This window comes from Heteronotia binoei, chromosome 18, assembly GCF_032191835.1.
Source record: "Heteronotia binoei isolate CCM8104 ecotype False Entrance Well chromosome 18, APGP_CSIRO_Hbin_v1, whole genome shotgun sequence".
NCBI classification, from domain to species: Eukaryota; Metazoa; Chordata; class Lepidosauria; order Squamata; family Gekkonidae; genus Heteronotia; species Heteronotia binoei.
This window is the reverse complement of record NC_083240.1, coordinates 42853581-42874944: the sequence shown is the minus strand read 5'-3', so window position 1 is coordinate 42874944 and position 21364 is coordinate 42853581. Positions and strand designations below refer to the sequence as shown.

General features: G+C 46.2%; 1 protein-coding gene across 5 annotated transcripts in view; it reads left to right on the top strand.

The window, feature by feature from the left end:
- Window positions 1–21364, top strand: part of BCAS3 (BCAS3 microtubule associated cell migration factor) — an 831824-nt gene that overhangs the window by 107288 nt on the left and 703172 nt on the right. For all 5 annotated transcript variants that reach the window (XM_060259085.1, XM_060259086.1, XM_060259088.1 and 2 more), the window contains exons 9-10: window positions 8293–8369; window positions 12401–12484. In XM_060259085.1, coding sequence (XP_060115068.1) covers window positions 8293–8369; window positions 12401–12484 — 161 coding nt within the window. The remainder of the gene's footprint in view (window positions 1–8292; window positions 8370–12400; window positions 12485–21364) is intronic.

Sequence of the window (21364 nt, the reverse complement as noted above, 5' to 3'; positions counted from 1 at the left end):
AGCGATTGAAGCCATTATCTGGCACCAAGTATCTATTGACGAGGTCCTATCGAGTCCCCAAAGAGGCTATTTTCTTGAACAATTTATTCAGCGTGCTTACTCTGTCCTTTATTAAAAATGATGATTCTGCCTTTGATAACGTCAAATTGTATAGACCCATTACTTATTTATAGATGATAATGGAGATCTGGTGCTGATTTTTATTTTTATTTTTGGACGGGGACATTGTAAGGCCCTCTTTCCAGGCCGGAACTCTGCACGTGGCACCCGCTTCCTAAATACCTCCCCCACAAAGATTCTCTCTCTCAGTTCCCCCTTTTCCTTGTTCTGCTGCTCTCCTCCCGCCCACCAATAAAGAAATCTCAATAGGCAAAGTATCCACTGAACTCTTCCTGTGAAATCAGTTTATACAGAGTGACCATCCAGCTCACCCTTGGCAGTGGTTCTCCAGGGCCTCAAGGAGACCAAAGTATTTCCTAACCCGTATTGCCTGTTGCCAGCCTCCTGCGGGGGGAGGGTTGGAGTTCTCCTGGAATTTCAACTGATTTCCAGATTTGAGAGATCAGTTCTCTTGGAGAAAATGGCAGTTTCAGAGGGAAGACTCTATGGTGTACCATGGATTCTAGTTGAAATCCCTTCCCATGTTTCTCCCTCCACTGGCACTGCCCCCAAGTCTCCAGAAATTTCCCAAGCTAGAGTTGGCAATCTTACTGATAGCCTTTAACTGAAGATGCCAGGGATTAAACCTGGGGCCTTGTGCATACGAACTAGAGGTTTTCCTGCTGAGCCACAGTCCCACCAAGGTTCTGACCCTGCTAAAGTTTTTCAAATCAGGTGTCATCTCTGATCTGAGCAGCCTTGGGGATTCTTCCCCTGGCGCTGGCTACAGACCTCCTTCCTATTCACCATTGTCTTGCCTTGAGTAGTCTCTAGTCTTAAGAGCAGGGCTTTTCTTTAGCAGGAATGCTGAGGAATGCAGCTCCGGCTGGCTTGGCATCAGGGGGTGTGGCCTAGTATGCAAATGAGTCCCTGCTGGGCTTTCTCTACAAAAAAGCCTTGTGTGAAACAATGGTGACATCAGGGTGTAGCCTAATATGGAAATAGGTTCCTGCAGGGCTCCTTCTCCCAAAAAAGCCCTGCTTAAGAGTGTGCAAGAAGTGAAGCCCACTTGCTGCACGCATGTCTTCTCATGTGATATGCTCCATCATCTGCCAACAATACCCTTCTGCCATTTGCAGAGGCCAAGCGGTCTGTCTGCAGGAGAACAAATGGATGACAAAAACGAAGTATTAAAAATGAAATTGGGAGGGGGAGAGAAGAAGAGCATTTAAAGGAAAGTCTAAAACAAGTCACACTCTTATAAGCTCATTGGCTTTGAAGGGTGCAGCGCTGCTTAGGACTGCATTGTTAGTTGCACATTTCTGCAATATTAAAGTTGTCCCTCTATTATAAAAGGGAGACAAAGCATGAAATTTGTTAGTTCTTTGGAACTCAGTCTTGAGAAATCCTGGGGATGTCTACCTCAATACCAAAAGCAGCTGTACCTTTTTAAAGGTGTGTGTTTGCACTGGTCCCTCCATAATTCTCTGTTCACGATCAGTGACCAGTTTGGAAGCTGGAAATCAGCTTCATGGGAAGAGCAGACTTGAGACTGATTCATGCCCCCCCCTTTGAAAACATCTGTGAGCAAGCAACATTTTCATGTTTCATTCCTTTTCTTTGATTTTTTTCTGTATTTCTTCCACATGCCATACTCTCTTCCAGTATTTTCTTGAGCCCACTATGTCTCTGGCAATGGGAAGTTCTTGAACCAGGCATCTTCTGTAATCTGAATCGCAACCCTGTTCCCTGAAGCACCTCCTTGGAGACCTATGATTGTTTCCTAAACTCCAAGCAGAGTTACTAGTCCTCATCCTTAATCTGCCCATCCGGGACATGATCGGCCACCACCTTTCCCTTCCTCCACGCAAAGCGAAGTCTCTGTGCCTGGACTTGTTGCTGCCTGGCCCCATATTCTTGCCAGACCTCTTGGCCTCGGCGGCCTTGAGAACTGGTTCTTTTGCAGCTCATTGTGCCAGCTTGGACCACTCTTTTGGAATTCATCTGAACTTGGCTGCCTGGTTTCACATCTCCCTCACACAGATGCCTTAGCCTGGCTCTTGCTGTTGGGAACATTTGCCATTCTTCTTGACCCCCTTTTGGGGGGGGTGGAAACTAATCCTTCAAGGGAGGATGCAGCCCCTTTTCAAGACTTGACCCTTCAATACTTCAAGAGCCACACCCTTGGATTAGAAGGCTCCCCCTGAATCGCTCCAGTTATCAACGTAAGCCCTGAAGCACTGGTGAGTGTGCCAGCTGGTGGCTTTCAGTAACTAAGCAACACACTGATTGAAGCTTTTCATGAAAGGAAGATGTGCCTCTTCAACTTGTTGCCCTGCTCAGAAGCAAAACCCTGATGGAGACAAAATGGCTCGCCTTTAAACTTGGCCCGGCTCCTTGGAGTGAATGCTCATGCAGCTCCCCAAGGCATCTGCCTTTGATTAGGGAGCTCCTTTAAACTCCTCTTGCCCTCTTCATTTTGAGTTTTGTCACCAGCAACCAAGCAGGTAGAAGAAGCGCATGCACAGAGCAGCACCCTTCCTGGTTTTAACGTGCTTTGTAGAGTTGGGAATGTTCCTGCAGCATTTCTGCCTCATTCCCCAAGAGCTTGACCACACGGAAGACTGAAGAAGAAGACTGAAGACTGCAGATTTATACCCCACCCTTCTCTCTGAATCAGAGAATCAGAGCGGCTTACAATCTCCTAAATCTTCTCCCCCATCCACAACAAGCACCCTGGGAGGTGGGTGGGGCTGAGAGGGTTCACACAGCAGCTGCCCTTTCAAGGACAACTCCTGCGATAGCTATGGCTTACCCAAGGCCCTTCCAGCACTTGTAAGTGAAGGGATGGGGAATCAAACCCAGTTCTCCTAGATAACAGTCTGCACACTTAACTACTACACCAAACTGGAAGAACATGTGGAAGATGCCTTATACTGAATCAGACCATTTGTTCAACAAAGTCAGTATTGTCTACTCAGAGTGGTGGCAGTTCTCCAGAGTTTGAGGCTTAGGTCTTTCCCATCACCTCCTATCTGATCCTTTTAACTGGAGATGCTGGGGATTGAACCTGGGACCTTCTGCACGCCAAGCGAGTGAGCTGTGTCCCACTACTGAGCTGCAGGTTCTCCTTTGGTCTCAGGGCTGTTAAACATTCCCTAAAGCTTTAATAGCTGACGGATGCTTCTTCTCCATATTTGAATTGGAGGTATGCTTTGCTTGAGCCCCTGAAAAAGTCTGCTCTTAGAATGTGCAACAGCAGGAATTGTTGGGCTTCAGAGGAGAACCCCCCCTTTGTCTTTTGCCTGCTCAACTGTGCAGAATTCTATCACATTTCCTGTCCACTGAGCCCAAGCCCCCCTGCCACCTCAGCTCCTGCCTGCAGAAGCTCAAACTGGTATGTCTAGAAAATTAAGTAAATTAAGGCTCCTGTGTTCCCAAACTACCCATGCGTGGAAGAAGCTCCTGGTGGAGTTTGTGCATGATTTGGTGCTTTAGCCAGGCCTCTTTCCAGTGAGACCTCACTAGAGGTGAGCAGTCCTACTGTACTGAACATTGTGAGCTCTGCTCACGATCTAGGTTTGATCCCAGCGGAAGATGGGTTCAAGTAGCTCACTCGGGGTTGACTCAGCCTTCCATCTTTCTGAGGTTGATAAAATGAGTACCCAGTTTGCTGGGAGTAAAATGTAGATGACTGGGGAAGGCAATGGCAAACCGCCCTCCAAAAAGTCTGCCAAAAAAATGTTCTGATGTGATGTCACCCCAGAGTCGGAAACGACCTGGTACTGGCACAGGCGACCACCTTTACACTATAAAGCAAAATAGCATTTAATGAGACAGTTGGGGCTGCCATCAAAAATGGCACCCTGTGTTGGGGTTTGGTCCCTCTGTCATATGTAGGAAAGTTTGTCCCAGTGCTCTTATGGGTTTCCGGGTCCTTTCCCCTATCCACATAATTGGTCATTGCTAGCGGAGTAAGGAAAGGCACAACGGAGCAACTTTAGAACTTAGGTAAAGTTGTGCTTCACATTATGAAGGAGCAGACTCTCCAAGGGAATGTTGTTTTCACTAGTAGCACCATGTTTCTCACAAGATCTAGTTTTCTACCTGATCTCCCCCACTGTGCTCAAACGTCTTGGTCCTGTGTTGTTGGAGCCTCTGTCGGAGCCCTCGAGAGGTCACGGTTGGCTCTAAACTGGAGGAAGTGTTAGAACAATGGAGGATGGTACAGGCTGAGAGAGTCATGACATTTTTGTTGGGGTTTTTCATCTCAAAGGAGAATCTATAAACAATGTTGCAAACCATATTACTTCATATTCTTTTATAAACAAGTTTAATTTTTTTTTTTGGTGAGGAACAAACAAAATATTATTTGAAAGAACTGAATGATTTGTTGTCATCTTCTGGAAATAAACAGGGCCATACAACAAAGCGTTCCCTCCTATCCTTTATTTACTCTTCATTCTCACACTACACCTCTGTTTGTCTCGATCTGTTACCATTTTGGTTGGAGAAACTAGCTGTAGGGTGGTGGAGTCTTAGGAGGAAGAGAAGGTCTTTGATCTTTCATGTCTTTGTGTACTACGGTATGCAAACTGTTTTTATTCTCGTGGGATTCTATAAACCGTCATGGTTAGGCACAAATTATCTGTTCTGTGGGAGAATCTAACATTTTATGAGGCCACAGCTCAGGGCATATGTTTTGCATCCAGAAGGTCCGTAAAATGACAATTGAATTGTGTGTATTCTGTGTTCTTCATTCTACATACCTGTTCACCAACAGGTAGTCCTGTAAATTTCCCCCCTCTGTAGCTCAGTGATAGAGCATATGCTTTGCATGCAGAAAATTCCATGTTCAACTCTTACCGTTGCCAGAAAAGATGACAATAATCTGGATGCCAGAACTGAAAGGAAAACATATCCTAAAACCTGGGGGCGGAAGGGGGGTGTCTGCTTCTAATCTGAAGAAACAGAACTGAGGTTTACAAAATTATGCATGGGGTAGATAAAGTAGAGAAGAAATACTTTTGTCCCTTTTTCACAATACAAGAACTTGTGGGCACTTAATGAAATTAATGAGTAGTGGGCCTAAAAGGAAGTACTTCTTCACCCAAAGAGTAATTAATACTTGGCAGGAAGTGATGGCAGCTACAGGCATAGACAGCTTCAAGAGGGGATTGGAGAGACATGTGGATGAACGGTCCATCAGTGGCTATTGGCCACAAGGTACAGATGGAAAACTATGTCTGGGGCAGTGATGTTCTGTATTCTTGGTGCTTATGGAGCAACTGTGGGAGGGCTTCTGGAGTTCTGGCCTTGTTGGTGGACCTCCTGATGTCACCTGGATTTTGTCCCCTGTGTGACAGAGGGTTGTACTGGATGGGCCATTAGCCTGATCCAACACAACTTCTCTTATGTTCTTACTTGGGTAGAGGGGCTGTGGGTCCAACTTGGTAGAAGATGCTTTGCAAGTTAGTAAGAATTAGTTTGCTGATTTAAACCGAGGAGCTTCCTAATCCAGTTCTGTCTCCAATTTTTGGTCAGCTTGATTTTCCTGGAAAGGTCATAAAGAGGCTGTGAATGTCATTGCCCTCGGGGTTGTTTGTCCTCTACATCTGATGTCCACTGGTATCCTAACACCACCGGTATACTAGCAGCCCTTGATGCTCTCACCCTCCATTCATCAGTGTAACCTTTTTGGAAAGCCATCTGTGTGCTTTCCAGCCCTACCCCCACAGTTCATGCTCTCAAATGTGAAGTTCTCAAAGGGCAAATGAACTCTTATCTGCGTAAGGCCTCTTCTGCCTCAAGGTCTCTAAATAAACCTTGGTATGCCTGAATGCTGTGTGAGTAGCATGCTTATCTGAGGTCTCAGCATTGCAGTGGGGTCGTGCAGCTCTTTTCCCTTGCACAGGGATTTCACCTGATTGCTTACATTTTCAGAGCAAGCCATGGTTTGGAAAAGTGCTGAAGCCTTTTCAGGCTGTCACAGCCATGGTTTAAAGAAGGCTTGTAACATGTGGCTAGTGAAAAAGCACCAGTGCTGCTGTCAGCATAGCCAGTGGTTAGTCTCCAGAATGAAAGGATCAGGGGATTCCTGTACAAGGGGAGCAGTGAAATTTGGCTACCCCGAATCTCCTAGCTAGGGGCATTTTGTATAAAAATGGTGGTGGAGCTCATCCAGGGATTGTTATGCATCTGCACCTACTGTTCAGCGGACAAGGTGAGAAAGAGGAGGTGGAACTCTCAGAAAGGTTCAGGAGCTGTGCTTCTGTGAGCTCCCACTGAATCTGAGGCCTGCTCCTAGCCATGGTTAAAAGATCAGGCATTGTTATATCCACTGCAGTCAAATTTAAGATGTGCAAAGGAAAGAACCCCAAACCTAGACATTTCCATAAGAAGGATGGATGAGGACTGTTTGCCAGAGGCTTTTGAGAGAAACCCAAAACCATCCTAAGTGGGATGAGATGAAAAGAAAGATAGATGTCATTGGCATATGTTTAAAAAGCCCTATAAATGGCATGTTGCAAGCAGGGAACAATATAAAATATAGATTTTATTTTTCAATTTATCAGCATGTATTAACTCATGTTGCATACAGAAACAAAGAACAAAATGTCCTATAAGCTCATTGTAATGATTTACCGGGCGGTCCAGAATAACAGATATGTCTGCCTAACTTTAGACCAGGGGTGGTCAAACTTGCTTAATGCAAGAGCCACAGAATAAACATCAGATGTTTGAGAGCTGCAAGACATGAACGTCAGATGTTTGAGAGGAGGGAGGGAGGAAGGCAGGCAGGCAGGAAGATAGATAGACAGATGGGGAGGGGGGGAAGGAGAGGTGGAAAGAAAGCAGATTTAAATGCATTATCCAAGCTGGTTGCTGTTTTGGCTGGAGGAGTGATTTAAAGAGACAAATGCCCTCTTCAAACCAGCCGATAGGGCGGAGAGGGCTTTGAGAGCCACACAATATGTATGAAAGAGCCACATGTGGCTCCTGAGCCACAGTTTGGCCATCCCTGCTTTAGACTGTAATGAAGCAAATGAGTGCTCTGGCTTGTCTTCAAATGTGTCTATCTTGATAGATTTTTGGGGGGCGGGGGCATACGCTGTGCCCCCTCCACTTTTTTCCTGCATAGGGGACCTGTCACAAGTGGCATCCCAAAATCTGAGCAAGGAAGACCAAGCGATCCATAAGAGTGAATTGGAAGGGAGATGGCAGAAAGTGATGGATAAGGGGCGCATGGCACACGTGAGAAAGTAATATTGCAGAGCCACGTTGCATAAGCTACCCCACTCCTGGTGTCTGAAGGCTGGCATGTCTTCTTCTTAAAGAAGCTATGTTTGCCCACTGCTCATGTTAGTGCTCCTGATACCCTTTCCATAGTTTGCAGTTGATCCACTCAGGAGCCTCTGCATGGTTGCCATGGGATTTTTACAAAGGATTTTGGGGCATGCTTTAGGGCAGGCAGGCCTGATGCTGGCCAGGCCAGGCCAGTCATTTTCACTCTGCATGAACTGAAATTGAAGTGGGGCTGCCTGTTGTGGTGGGCTAGCTCTCTTTCCAGGAAGCTGGTCTGTCACAAGTGTGGTTTTCCTTGCACCCTAATAAGAGTGCAGAGAGCCCCAGGATCCCACTGAATCCTGAAAACAGCACACAAAAGTCCCATAAGGATGCAACTTTTTCTGCAAACTTCCCTTAAAATTATGATTCTTTGGCTGGGAATTAACAGGATCTAAAGAGCTACTTCACTGTGTCCAAGGCCTTAGGCACCGTTAGGTTTTCTTTGAATGGCTGACCCCTATACCATGTCACGGTCTTCTTTAAAAGACCCCAAGGTGTGAAAAATGGATTGCCAAGGGGCATGGAGAGCTATATCCAAAGGGGAGTAACTGTGCAGTTTGACAGATTGTGACTTATGGTTTTGGCACCTGGTGCATCTGGCTGAAAAGTGTGGATTGTCTACTGGCTGATCAGCTTTTGATCGGCACTGCAAAAAGGTGCAAGCAGTGCTGATATCCTTCCCTCTAACCTCAGCCTTTCTGCAAAGCAATGAAGCATCCTTTAAGTTATATAGGCAGCCACATAAGATCTGTTGTTTCAGCTTCTTGTTTTCTTGACAGAAAGTAGAATTCTTAGTAAGAAGTCTGCTCCAATATTCATCAGTGCTACTCTTTGGATATTTTTCAGGCTGCTACCCTTGTCCAGGGCCAAACATGAATCCTGTAGCTCTGGGAAGCCGGTGGCTTGCTTATGCTGAAAACAAGGTAAGGAGCTGGTTGTTTCCCCCCCTCCCCCCAGTCTTTTAAGATGGACTGTCAATTTGTGAGCAGTTCAGTGAACACAGAGAGAACTTGGGCAGGCCTTCAAACATCTTTTTTTGGTGGCATATTGCACTGTGGCTCTTTACAATAGGGGTCTCCAACTTGTTTGAACCTGTGAGCACCCTTGGAATTTTGAGAAGTGCCCCAAAATGGCTGCCACAGGAGGTGGAGCCAAACATAAAGCCTCCCTCCTCACTTTTGCAAAAGCTTCACAGAAAGGGAATAAAAAGAAGCCTGGGGGACGAAGGGAGCCTGAAAAAAGGGAACTAGAAAGAAGGAAAGTCTAAAAGAAAAATGGAGTTGCGCTAGGGTTGCCAGCCTGAGTTACAACTGATCTCCAGAATACAGTGATGAGTTTCCCTGAGGGAAAAATGGCTGTTTTGGAGGGTGGGCTCTCTGGCATTATACCTAGGGTTGCCAAGTCTGTATTGGAAAATACCTAGAGCTTAGGGGGTGGATCCAGGAGAGGGTGAGGTTTGGGGAGGGGAGGGGGATTCAGCATGGTCCAATGCCACAGACTCCATTCTTCAAAGCAGCCGTTTTCTCCAGGAGAGCTGATCTCTGCCAGCTGGAGGCCAGTTGTAAAAGCGGGAGATCTCCAGGCCACATGATGATGATGGATGATGGCAACCCTATAAATCCCCTCAACAAACTCCACCTTTTCCTGGCTACACCTCAGAATCCCCAGGAATTTCCCAACCCAACGAAGGAAAGTGCAGATGCTGAGCAATCCTGCTGAGCCTGTCGTGGCCACGGCTGCTGCTGCAGGGGGAAATGAGGGCGGCCAATAACATGCCCTGCCTTGCAGTGGCCCCACCCTCTTTCTGAAATGTTCAGTGGGCACCAAGGGAAGTGCTTTTGGCTGCCATGTTGGAGGACCATGCTTCATGGCAAAAAACTTGTTGCCCCAAGGAAATTTCTATTTCTATTTCAGTTACTAGATAGGAGGGAAAGAAAGGTAATAGGATGCTCAAACAGAAATATGCATACTACTGCTTTGCTTCAGTTGGCTTCAAGGGTTTGCCAGAAGAAGTGGGATAATAACAGTAACAACAACAACAACAATAATAATAATTTGCAATTTGTGGATTGACCAATCCCTGCTATTGCAGAGTTCTGGGCAATGTACAATATAGTGAAACATTAAAATGCAGAGTAGAGATAAAATAATACTAAATAACAATCTGAAAGACATCATGCGGCAAAATTGCATTTTCCTCCCAGTTCTGGACAGTGAGCACTTCACAGCCGTGAGAGTGGGGAGAGAGGTGATCTGATAACACAAGGATATGATAACCGCTCTCTCCCATAGGGCTAAGGGATTATAGATCAAACTTGAAACACAGACTACTTATATGAAAACATGGCAAGGCATTAGATGCTCTGGGCATGAGTGAAGGAAACGTTGGGCCGTTTATGGGTGCTGGAGGCCACTGAGCAGTTGGAGCTCCTTCTCAATACTTATTTATTAATTAATTCGTAAGCAGCATTCATAGCTAAGACTCAAGGCAGACTGCATGGTGTAAAATAGTATTGTTAACTAATATGGGAGATCTAATTTGCAATGCAATGGGACTAGAAATATAAAATTTAGAAAATTTTAGACAACAATTCAAAAATTCTAAATCTATATATTATTTGTGAAGCAATGCAGAACATGTCATTGCAAAAGCATAAAATAATGTAGTAAGAGCAAGATAATGCAAAAGCATTCACAGTGGCATAGACTACAGTTCTGTTCTCTTTATAAAAATGCCTTCCTGAACCAATCATTTATAGTATAGCTGTCATACCATTGCCCTATTAAAAAGGTAAAGGCAGTCCCCTGTGCAAGCACCAGTCATTTCCAACTCTGGGGTGACGTCGCATCACAGCGTTTTCACGGCAGACTTTTTACAGGGTGGTTGGCCATTGCCTTCCCCAGTCATCTGCACTCCCCCCCCCCCCCACAGCAAGCTGTATATAATGGGTGTGAATATACGTTAGAGGCCACCTTCTACCGAGACTGAGCCAGTTCAGCAGGAGTTCTCAATGTGGCACCCATGAGCACTTCAGTTCCAGCCAGTATCTTTTCTGGCACCCACCAAATGTGGGTTGTGCCAGGAAGGGCTCCTGCCCGGCAGGAGTTCCTAATTGGCCATGGGAGACTTGATTGGTTGTGCAGATTAAAATAATGCCATGCCAGTGGCAGCTGCCATTGCAGTGAAGAAGAATTGCAGATTTATACGCCGCCCTTCTCTCTGAGTCAGAGTGGCTTACAATCTCCTACATCTTCTCCCCCCACAACAGGCACCCTGTGAGGTGGGTGGGGCTGAGAGGGCTCTCACAGCAGCTGCCCTTTCAAGGACAACCTGCCAGAGCTATGGCTGACCCAAGGCCATTCCAGCGTGTGCAAGTGGAGGAGTGGGGAATCAAACCCGGTTCTCCCAGATAAGAGTCCGCACACTTAACCACTACACCAAACTGGCTCTTGTTGTTTTTCTTCTGTCTCTCCCCTTTCATAGTGTATTTTTCTTAAATTGCTCTCCTTGCACTTGAGCTTCCTCTGTGTGTATGGCTCTGTCTCCAGGGTATTTTTTGTGTGTGTTCGCCTATCACACTGTGTCTAAATTCCAAAGGTGCCCGCAGGGTCACAAAGGTCAGGACCAATGTTCCCTCTAAGCCATGGAGTCTTGTGAGCAAAAATTCTACTTTGTGAGCTACTGCCATTAAAGTTGTGAGCTCCTGCATAAAGTAGTGTGCTCTGGGGCCATTTTTCCTGAGCTGAGACCAAACTGTGTGAGCCAGAGGCCAAAAATCTGTGAGCTGGCTCATGCTAACTCTGCCTAGAGGGAAGACTGGTCAGGACCCCATAGTGTGGTCTTATTGGGACTTTCATTGACTCTCTAAAGTTTCAGGCACTCTTTCCCAGCTGCAACCTTGAGTTCTTTTAGACATGATTTGAATTTGGGGCCTTTCCCACATGCAAAATGTGCTCTGATGTTGGGGCTAAATCACTTCCAACAGCAAAGTCCCTTTGCAGCCTCCCCTGGGACTCTCTGCAACATGCAGCCCCTCTAGTGCGTTCTGAGCCTGTCATGAAAACAGACGTTTCACTAGAAGAAGAGGAAGATACTGGATTTATATCTCACCCTCTGCTCCGAATCTCAGAGCAGCTCACAATCTCCTTTCCCTTCCTCCCCCACAACTGACACCCTGTGAGGTGGGTGGGGCTGAGAGGGCTCTCACAGCAGCTGCCCTTTCAAGGACAACCTCTGTCAGAGCTATGGTTGACCCAAGGCCATTCTAACAGCTATGAGTGGAGGTGTGAGGAATCGAACCCGGTTCTCCCAGATAAGAGTCTGCACACAACCACTACACCAAACTGGCTCTCAGGAATAGCTGTGACAGAGCAGACAGGTGACAGGATGAGAGCCAGGACAAGTCCAGCATCCTGGGCGACTCATAATCAGATCCTCCGATAACCAGGCCACATCTTCTCATCAGGTTTCCAGTTCCTTGGCATCATGCACCCTTTTTTCCCCTTTTTCATGAGTCATTTCCCTTCTTTCCCAAAAATGCCTGTGTACTTCTGACATTCCGCTTCCAGATTCTTAGCTTGTCAACAACTTTGTGTTGACACGGCATGAAGCCTTTGATTATATCTGCTCAAATTTATTTGCAAGAGGGCAGCCAACCCTCTCTCCCCTAACCCGATCTTCCAAACCTCCCGGTTTTAAAATTTATAAACATTAAGGGACTCTTTGGCTTATAATTGAAAACCAAAGGCTGAGTACATGACAGTCTGGGTGGCACCCAAAAGATTATTTATGAAAAAAAAAAATGGTTACAGACGGCATCTTTTTTTTTAATGGGGAGGGGGGGGCAGAATCTTGCACCCGCAAGAGACGTCCAGCTGGGTTAGGAAGATCGTTGTACAATTGGCGAGGAGTGACTTGCTTGGCTCCCTTTCTTCCTTTCTGTTCTATTCACAGCTGATCCGGTGCCATCAGTCCCGCGGTGGGGCCTGTGGAGACAACATCCAGTCCTACACAGCCACAGTCATCAGCGCAGCCAAAGTGAGTGCCTCGGCTCAGCGGCGTCAGAAGGGGGAGTGACTGTCAGCTTTCCCAGCAGAACAGGGCTTTGACTCCTCTCCCTTCCGTCCTTTCCTAGTTTCTTATCCAGGCCTGGTTTATGCAGGCATCGGAACAAGGCGGTAGTCCAGAGAGAAGGTAGAATGAACTGTGGTCACTTCAGACTGCAGGCGGTGGTGCAAAAGGGGATAGAGAGAGTTGTTGCATTTACATCTAACGTTTCTTCCGTCACGGAGCAAAAGGGGATTTCCAGAATTCTCTTATCTAGGCGCTGGCTAGAGCAGGGGTGTCGAACTCATTTGTTATGAGGGCCGGATCTGACATAAACGAGACCTTGTCGGGCCAGACTGGGCTATGTCGGGTTGGGCCATGTGTGTACTCATTTAAGATTAGGTAGCAGAGATATAAACATTTAAAGGACACAGACAAACATGACTAAAGATTTATTTTTTTAAAAAAAAACCCCTTAATGCATGCTTAAACCATTAGCACGTGTTGGTCTTAAAGGTGCTTTCTTTGTATTTCTCCCTTGGGATCCAGGGAACTGGGCAAAGGAAGCTCTGGCTCTTTCCCTCCCTCCCCAGGGGACCAATGGAGAAAACTGAGGTTTTGCTCTGTAGCTCCTGTGTTTGTATGTGTGTGTTTTTTTTTTAAACTTTAAATTTTTTATTAATTTTTCAACCGAAACCAACAATCAAATACACACTCAACAACAAATACTTACAATGATATACGTACATTATAGTCATGGCATAAATATCATTCATGTTAAGTAGAGTGCCTCTAAACCCTTTGATTGTTTTCCACTGTTACACATTTCACCCATGTTTATAGTACATTATCATTCAATAAATAACCTATAATTTGTAATAGAAAAGAATCTTCAATAATATGAAAAATTAATATACTTTTTTGGAATATATTTTTCAGAATCTTCTCTCTGTAGCTCCTGTGTGATTGAGCAAGCCTTTTAAAGCAAGCTGAGATGCAAGAGAGAGGGAGAAAGAAGCAGACAAGAGCCAGTTGCTCGGGGGCCTGATAGGAGCCCTTCAGGGGTCTGATTCAGCCCCTGGGCTGCATGTTCGACACCCCAGGGCTAGAGAGTGTTTGAAAATGTTCACTTTTGTTCTGTATCTATGTCTGTGTGAATAATAAATAAGCCTCCCTACGAGTAGAAAATTAGCACCAGGACAGTTGTGCCCTCAGTATGGGCAGTGAGGATGTTTGACTCACTTAGGAGCAGGCCCATCCACAGCTATTAGTCCTGAGATGGCTGGATAGGGCCTCCATGTTCAGAGGCAGTGTACCTCTGAATGGAAGCTGTTGAGAGGCAGCCACAGAGGGAAGCTTTGCCCTCTCAATTGGCCTGCCTTTGCCAATCACAGTTCCCAACGTTGTTCCTAAGGCTTCCCATTTAGGGCCTCAGGCCGAGCTCTCCCTCACCTCTACTCCTACTCCGCCTCCTTTTGTCTTCTGACAGTTTATGGGGCATTGCACATAAATATACAATATGCAGTAGTAGAGTTCACAATCCCTTCCCTGTATAAAAGCAGCCTCCTGCATCATACAGTCCTGTTCCTTTTAAAAACGCCTTTCTGAATAAATCTGTTATATTTACTTTGCCAAATAACAGGAGTATGGGAGCCTTTCTGACCTCTGGCAGGCCATTCCATGCAGGCGACAAATGTAGTGTTGGTTGGTTTTTAAATAAATAAATGCAATCCGACTGTGCTCAATGCTGCCCCCACTTCTTTGGAGCAGGGGTGTCAAACTTGCAGCCTGGGGGCCAGATCAGGCCTCTGGAGGGCTCCTATCAGGCCTGCAAGCAAGTCTGATTCCTTCTCCCTCTCTCTTGCTACCTTCTGCATCACAACTTCCTTTGCCTGCCTTGCTCAATCTCACAGGAGCTACAGAGCAAAGCCTCTGTCTTCTCCACTGGCTGAGGCTCCTCCCTTGGGGAAGAAGGGAGGGAGAGCTTGCTTTGCTAGACTCTCAGTTGCACAGCGGAACTACTGAGCCAAGCCTCTCTTCTTTCTTTTGGCTGAGGCTCTTTCCCTTCCTTGTCCCCTGGGGAGGGAGGGAAAGAGCCAGAGCTTCCTTTGTCCAGTTCCCTTGATCACATGGGAGAGCAAAGCACCTTTAAGATCAACTAAGTTTTATTCAAGGTATGAGCTTTTTGCCTTGCTAAGAGAGAGAGAGAGAGAGTTTTGTTAGCTCATTATGCCAGGGTTCTCTTGAGTTCAACTGGGTTTGCCTTCCCCTTTTCCCTGTATTCATGCCTTTATGATCCAGTCTTTCTCAGTAGGAAAGCAATGTGAACCAATCTGAGAGTGCATTAGGCTGAGAGTGTATGTCCAAACCAAATTCACCCCACCCAGCACATTTCTTTTGTAGATTGGGGATATTAACCTAGGCTTGCCATATTAAGGAAGCTAATACTGACCACCATACATTGCTGTCTCTCTATTCTTGCACTGCCTCATAAGAGTTGTAGTTATTTCTCTGGGGAAGACTGGACTGCTGTTCTGTAGACAAACACATAGCCCTCGGTATTTGTCATGGTGTCTTTATATGTTCTTGACCAGCACGTGAAGCAACTTATGTACAAAAGCTCTCAATGCCCAGCCATTTCATGTTTTCCTCTGGGTCTTAGGCTCAAAGCATTGACCATAAGATTTCTGGAATGAATGTCCATAGATCAAAAGTAGGTTTGCATTGCAACTTACAAATGCACACCTGAACAGCATACTCAAGATTGCTACAGTACAGACATTGTCACCAGATTTTTTTTTTGTTTTTTTGTAATTTTTTTGTTTGTCTGCACCTGGAAGTCATGTCCAACCTCTGGTGAATGACCCTACTGGGGGCCTGGAGGATATTCAGGGAGGTGGCTGAATAAGCCTGCTCCCACCTTCCAACTAGGTATTTCAAGAACAGTCTTCCATCCAAGTACTAACCGCAGTCAACCCTGCTTAGCTTCCAAGATCTGACGGGATCGGACTTGCCTGGGCTATCCAGGTCAGATCTCATTGTTTCCAGATTCTGATGCAATGATTCAGTGCAAGAGGTGTCAGTTATCAGAGACCATTAAGGAAACAAAATATTTCAAGAGTGCTAATCTTTTAAGCAGAAGAGCCCCATGGCACAGAGCAGTAAAGCTGCAGTCCTGCAGTCCTAAGCTCTGCTCATGACCTGAGTTCGATCCCAGTGGAAGCTGGGCTCAGGCAGCCAGCTCAAGGTTGACTCAGCCTTCCGAGGTTGGTAAAATGAGTACTCTGCTGCGTCTCCCCCACTGAAATGAAGCTGTTGTAGGGGGAAAGTGTAGATGACTGGGGAAGGCAATGGCAAACCAACCCCGTAAAAAGTTTGATGTGAAAACGTTGTGAAAGCACGCAGAGTGGTGCTTGCACAGGGGGACTACCTTTACCTTTTAAAATCTTTTAAGCATGTTTTAAGCTTTTTAAATAGATCTTTAATCGTGTTCGTCTGTGTCCTTTATAGAGCTTATACCTCCGCTTCCTGGCATTACATTCTGTGACACACGGCCCAGCAAGGTCTTCCTTATGTCAGATCCGGCTCTCACTACAAACGAGTTCAACACCCCTGCTGTGGAGTGTGTGCATCCCTCCAGCTGTCCCAGCATGTTCTCTTCCCTGCAGCAGCTTGGCGCTCTCTCTCAAACCTCTACTTTCTCGCCAGCCTCTCCCTTTGTGAGACAAATGCGGTGGCTGCAATAAGAGAGCTTGCAAAAGGGAGTTTTTAAATTGGTGGGCCAGAGAGCCCTCAATGAAACAAGGGCTTAAAGGAACCCACAAAAGGAAGAGAAGCAGAGGTCATGCCATTTCCTTCAGAAGAACAAACAGAGCAGAAAAGAAAAGAAAAGTGTGTGTTTTGTAACGGTGGGTGTCGATGCCAGTGGAGCTGCGGTTGGGCAGAGAGAAAAATCACAGGTTTTGCTTTGCTCAAGACAGATGTAGGTCTCCGCCCCAGGAGCGCTCTGTTGAACTTGTGTGGTCTGTGATAAATTCCTTTGCCATGACTGAAAAGGGGTAGTGATATGTTTTCCCCTAGCTTTCATTGTCATTAGAACATGGTCACCTTTCTTCTTAGGCATCACCTATATAACCAGGGTTTAATTAAGGTAACTACAGTTAGCATGAGTGCCCAAATGCATTTTATTCTGCTGTGTCTCCCCCACTGAAATGAAGCTACACAGCCATTGTTACAAATGCTAGATTTTGGGAATGATGAACCTTTGTCCTGATCTTTCCTATCCCCTGATTTGACCGGCAAGCATATGGGAAGGAGTCAGACCTTCATACTGGGCTGGGAGACATTCTCGAGTGTCGAGAATCTCACTCAGTGGTCCCCAAGCAATGTAATTTGAAGCCCTTTTGTAGAGGATTTGGTAGAAGGGCATGAGGTGGGGTGAAGAGAAGCAGGGAAGTAGGGCGGCCAACCTTCAGGTGGGGCCTGGAGCTCTGGAATTAGAGAGAGATCGGTTCCCCTTGAGAAAATGGCTGCTTCATAGGGTAGACACTGTTGCATCAGTGTCCTCTGCCTTCAAGTCTCCAGGGATTTCCCAACCTGGAGTTGGCAACCCTAGCAGGAAAAGAGACTCTTGCTGCTTCTAACTTGCCCCTCGTTCTCAGTCAGACGCTGACTCAGTACCAGATGACTTATGCTCTTGATGGTGGCAGATTTTGTCTCTTCTGGCCAGAGGGAAGTGAGAGGTTCCTTCTCTCTTCATGTTCACTGCTGTGTCTGGCTTTGCATACACATGCAGTCATCAGGAAGAGATTCCAGGGCTCCGGTGGCAAGTGCATTTGTGGCCTTTGTGCTTTTAAACATCTCCCCTGTCCTTTGCCCACCCCCCCCCCACCTGTATGTCTTTGCTTGCTTAAATAATCTACCATTTATGCGGGCAGATATCCCTTATCGGTGTGAAACAGTTTAGGCTCCTGCCCCTTTGATCAACGGAGGTGTTACTTTCTTTTAAAGAAGCTGCCTTTTGTTTTAGTCTCTCCTCTTATCACTTGCAACGGAAGTGGGGAGAGGGGGAAGGCACTGAACCAGCTCATAAACACATAGTTTCCTCAGACGACCTTGGGATTCAGCATAGGAATTGGGGTTTCACACAGGAATGGAAGGCATTTGTTGAAGGGAGACGTGGGAGTGGATTCTTAGTGAAGAAAGGTGACTTGCGATGGCAAAAATTCATCCCAGAATGAGTTGTGGGGGGGGGGGGCAAGGTTCTTTGAGAGAGGTGAAGCCTGAGCTAGTGTCAAGTGAAAGGGAGTGGAAACAAAGTGGGGGCATCAGCAAGGGATGGAAAGGGGTGACAGGCAGGAAGGGCTGGCGTGGGGGTCAGAACATGGGGCTCTGTTGTAGACCTCCCACGGTGACTTTGGCCCATGGGATTCTTGTGAGTGGGAGAGGAGAGGCAGTCCATGTAGCCTCCAACTCTAATAACCACAATAGTTATTTCATTTTGTTTATACCTTGCCTTTCTCCCCATTGGGGACCAAAATCATAGAATCATAGAGTTGGAAGGAACCTCTAGGGTCATCTAGTCCAACGCCCTGCACATTGCAGGAAACTCATGAACACCTCCCCCTAAATTCACAGGATCTTCATTGCTGTCAGATGGCCATCTAGCCTCTGTTTAAAAACCTCCAAGGAAGGAGAGCCCACCACCTCCCAAGGAAGCCTGTTCCACTGAGGATCCGCTCTAACCGTCAGGAAGTTCTTCCTAATGTTGAGCTGGAAACTCTTTTGATTTAATTTCAACCCATTGGTTCTTGTCCTACCTTCCGGGGCCACAGAAAACAATTCCACCCCATCCTCTATATGACAGCCCTTCAAGTCCTTGAAGATGGTGATCATATTACCTCTCAGCCGCCTCCTCTCCAGGCTAAACGTGCAGACCTCCTTCAACCTTTCTTCATAGGTCTCAGTCTCCAGACCCCTCACCATCTTCACCGCCCTCCTCTGGATCCGTTCCAGCTTGTCTATATCCTTCTTAAAATGTGGTGCCCAAAACTGAACACAATACTCCAGGTGAGGTCTTACCAGAGCAGAGTAAAGCAATACCATCCCATCACGTGATCTGGACACTACTTCTGTTGATACAGCCCAAATTGCATTGGCCTTTTTAGCCACCGCATCACACTGTTGACTCATGTTCAGCGTATGATCCACTAATGCCCCTAGATCCTTTTCGCACATACTACTGCTGAGACAAGTCTCTCCCATCCTATAACCATGCATGGGATTTTTCCAAAGCAGCCTAAATCATACGCCTCTCCTCTGTTTTACCCTCACGACAACCCTGTGAGGTGGGCTAGGCTGAGAGTGTGTGACTGGTGTCACTCAGCAAACTTCCTCCTCCGTTTTCTCAGACCAGGGAGCTTGCTTGTGCTATAGCAGTCATTTGCTGCTGAATTTTACCCGCATGGACAAGCCCATCCCATTGCAGTTGATTGGTCCAGGTACGGTGGTGGAGCAGCTTCCAGGAATGAGTGGGCATAGCTCTGGAAACATTCAATGCCGAGGCTTCTTTGTTGGGTTGGCTTGTTTATCTTCAGGTCCTCCTGGCACGGTGACTCTGTCCGGGCCTTGCATCTTTTTGTCTCTAAGCCTCGCATAAGAACAGTTGCATTGGCAGTCTCTTCCATCCTCTGCCACTGTTAATGGTTGGTGATTTGGGGCCATCAGGACATTTTAAAACCACAACAGGAGCAGAGGTGGAACCCAGAAACCTGGTCACCTTCCCAGCTACCAGAGTGCTGTTTTTATCTGTCACAGCCAGGCCAATTTTGGCTGGCATTCAGGATCCAGACTTGCAAAGTGACTATTCCAAAATCTACTCTGAGGAAGGAGGAAATCATTTGGAAGCATATGAATGAAATAATTCTGGGGGGAAACACACACCTTTTTTGGATGATGCATCAGTCCATTGCAACAGTATTTTTGTTTTATCTAGACATTAAAAGATGAAGATGTCGGATTTATATCCCGCCCTATACTCTGAATCTCAGAGTCTCAGAGCGGTCACAATCTCCTTTACCTTCCTCCCATCCACCCCACAACAGACACCCTGTGAGGTGGGTGGGGCTGAGAGAGCTCTTACAGCAGCTGCCCTTTCAAGGACAACTCCTTGAAATGGTTAGCCATAGCTATCGCAGAGGTTATCCTTGAAAGGGCAGCTGCTGTGAGAGCCCTCTCAGCCCCACCCACCTCACAGGGTGTCTGTTGTGGGGGGAGAAGATATAGGAGATTGTAAGCTGCTCTGAGTCTCTGATTCAGAGAGAAGGGCGGGGTATAAATCTGCAGTTCTTCTGTGAAAGCTACGGCTGACCCAAAGCCATTCCAGCAGCTGCAAGTGGAGGAGTGGGGAATCAAACCCGGTTCTCCCAGATAAGAGTCCACGCACTTAACCACTGCACCAAACTGGCTCTTAACCACTACACCAAACTTACTCTTTCTTACTCATTGTGGACCCAAAACAGCTTACATTATCATCTTCTCCTTCTCCGTTTTATCCTCACAATAAGAACTCTGTGAGGGAGGTTAAGCAGAGTAACTAGTTTAAGCTCATGCAACAAGATTCCATGGCAGAGTTGGAATTTGAACCTGGGTCATATGGATCCTAGTCCAACTCTCTAACCACGAATAGAAGCGGGAATGCCTTTTTCTAGAAAAGCAGGTTTCACCTTTTAGTTTTTGCAAGCAATTGTATTAAAATAATTTCAGTTTAAAATAACCTGTTCCCCCCTTAGTCAATAACACTTTAGATTTTATTGTAAGTCAGCTAAATGTTTCAAGTCCGCATTTTTCAGCAAGTCGGTACAAGGACATCAGGAATGGTAAAAAATTGTTTCTTAAGATATTTTATGCCAGGAGTGATGGTGTGGTGCTGCCACTTCTGATGAAAATCCCCCGGTTCCCTCATCGCCTAATTGCATTGGTACTTCCTTTGTTTAAATCTTAAGCTGGCCAAAGTGACTTAGCAGAAGAATAACTACAGAAAGCAAAGCCAGGGCATCTGTTTTCTCTTGTTACCTGATAACTCCTTAATGACCATTAACAGCTTAAAGTGAGAGCAAAGCCATTAGCACTAATGGATTGGGAGGACAGCCGATATGGCATGGGAAAAGTTAAAGATTACCAAAGAAGTTTTTGCAGCCATGCACACAGCAGGAGAGGAGTCAGTGGCATCATGGTTTTGGAGGGACACGTATGGACTAATGGATTGGGTCAAGTTGGAATCTGCTTTTGGGGGGCATAAGGCACGTAGTAGCTACGGGTTCTCTCGCTCTCGCCTTCCGATACACTGTCTGGCGGCCGTTTGCTGTTATTGCTTAGATAAGCATGGACTCTGCTTTTAATTTCTGAAAACGTCTTCTGTTTCACATTCGTTACTTGGCTGAATCAATCGTAAAGGTGAATATCTTAAAATGCTGAGAAGCCTTTTTGGTTGCGTTGTTGTTAAGCTATGACTGGGACTGAGAAGGAAGGTTTCCTTGATCTGTCTCTTGTTGCAAAAACATTGGAGCAGTGAGCTTTAACTGGCTTATAATCAGCAAATTGGCTCATGCTGTAGACCAGGGGTGTCAAACTCATTTGTTAGGAGGGCCGGATCTGACATGGATGAGACCTTGTTGGGCTAGGCCAGGCGTGTCATAAAATGTAATGTCAGGTACTGAAGTAAACTTTATAAAGGACACCAACACAAAGATTTTTTAAAACTTAAAACATGCTTGAAACATTAGCACTCTTGCAATATTTTATTTAACAGTCTCTGATAGCTGACAATTCTTGTTCTGAGGAGCCTCAGCCAATAAAGGAATAGAGGCTTGA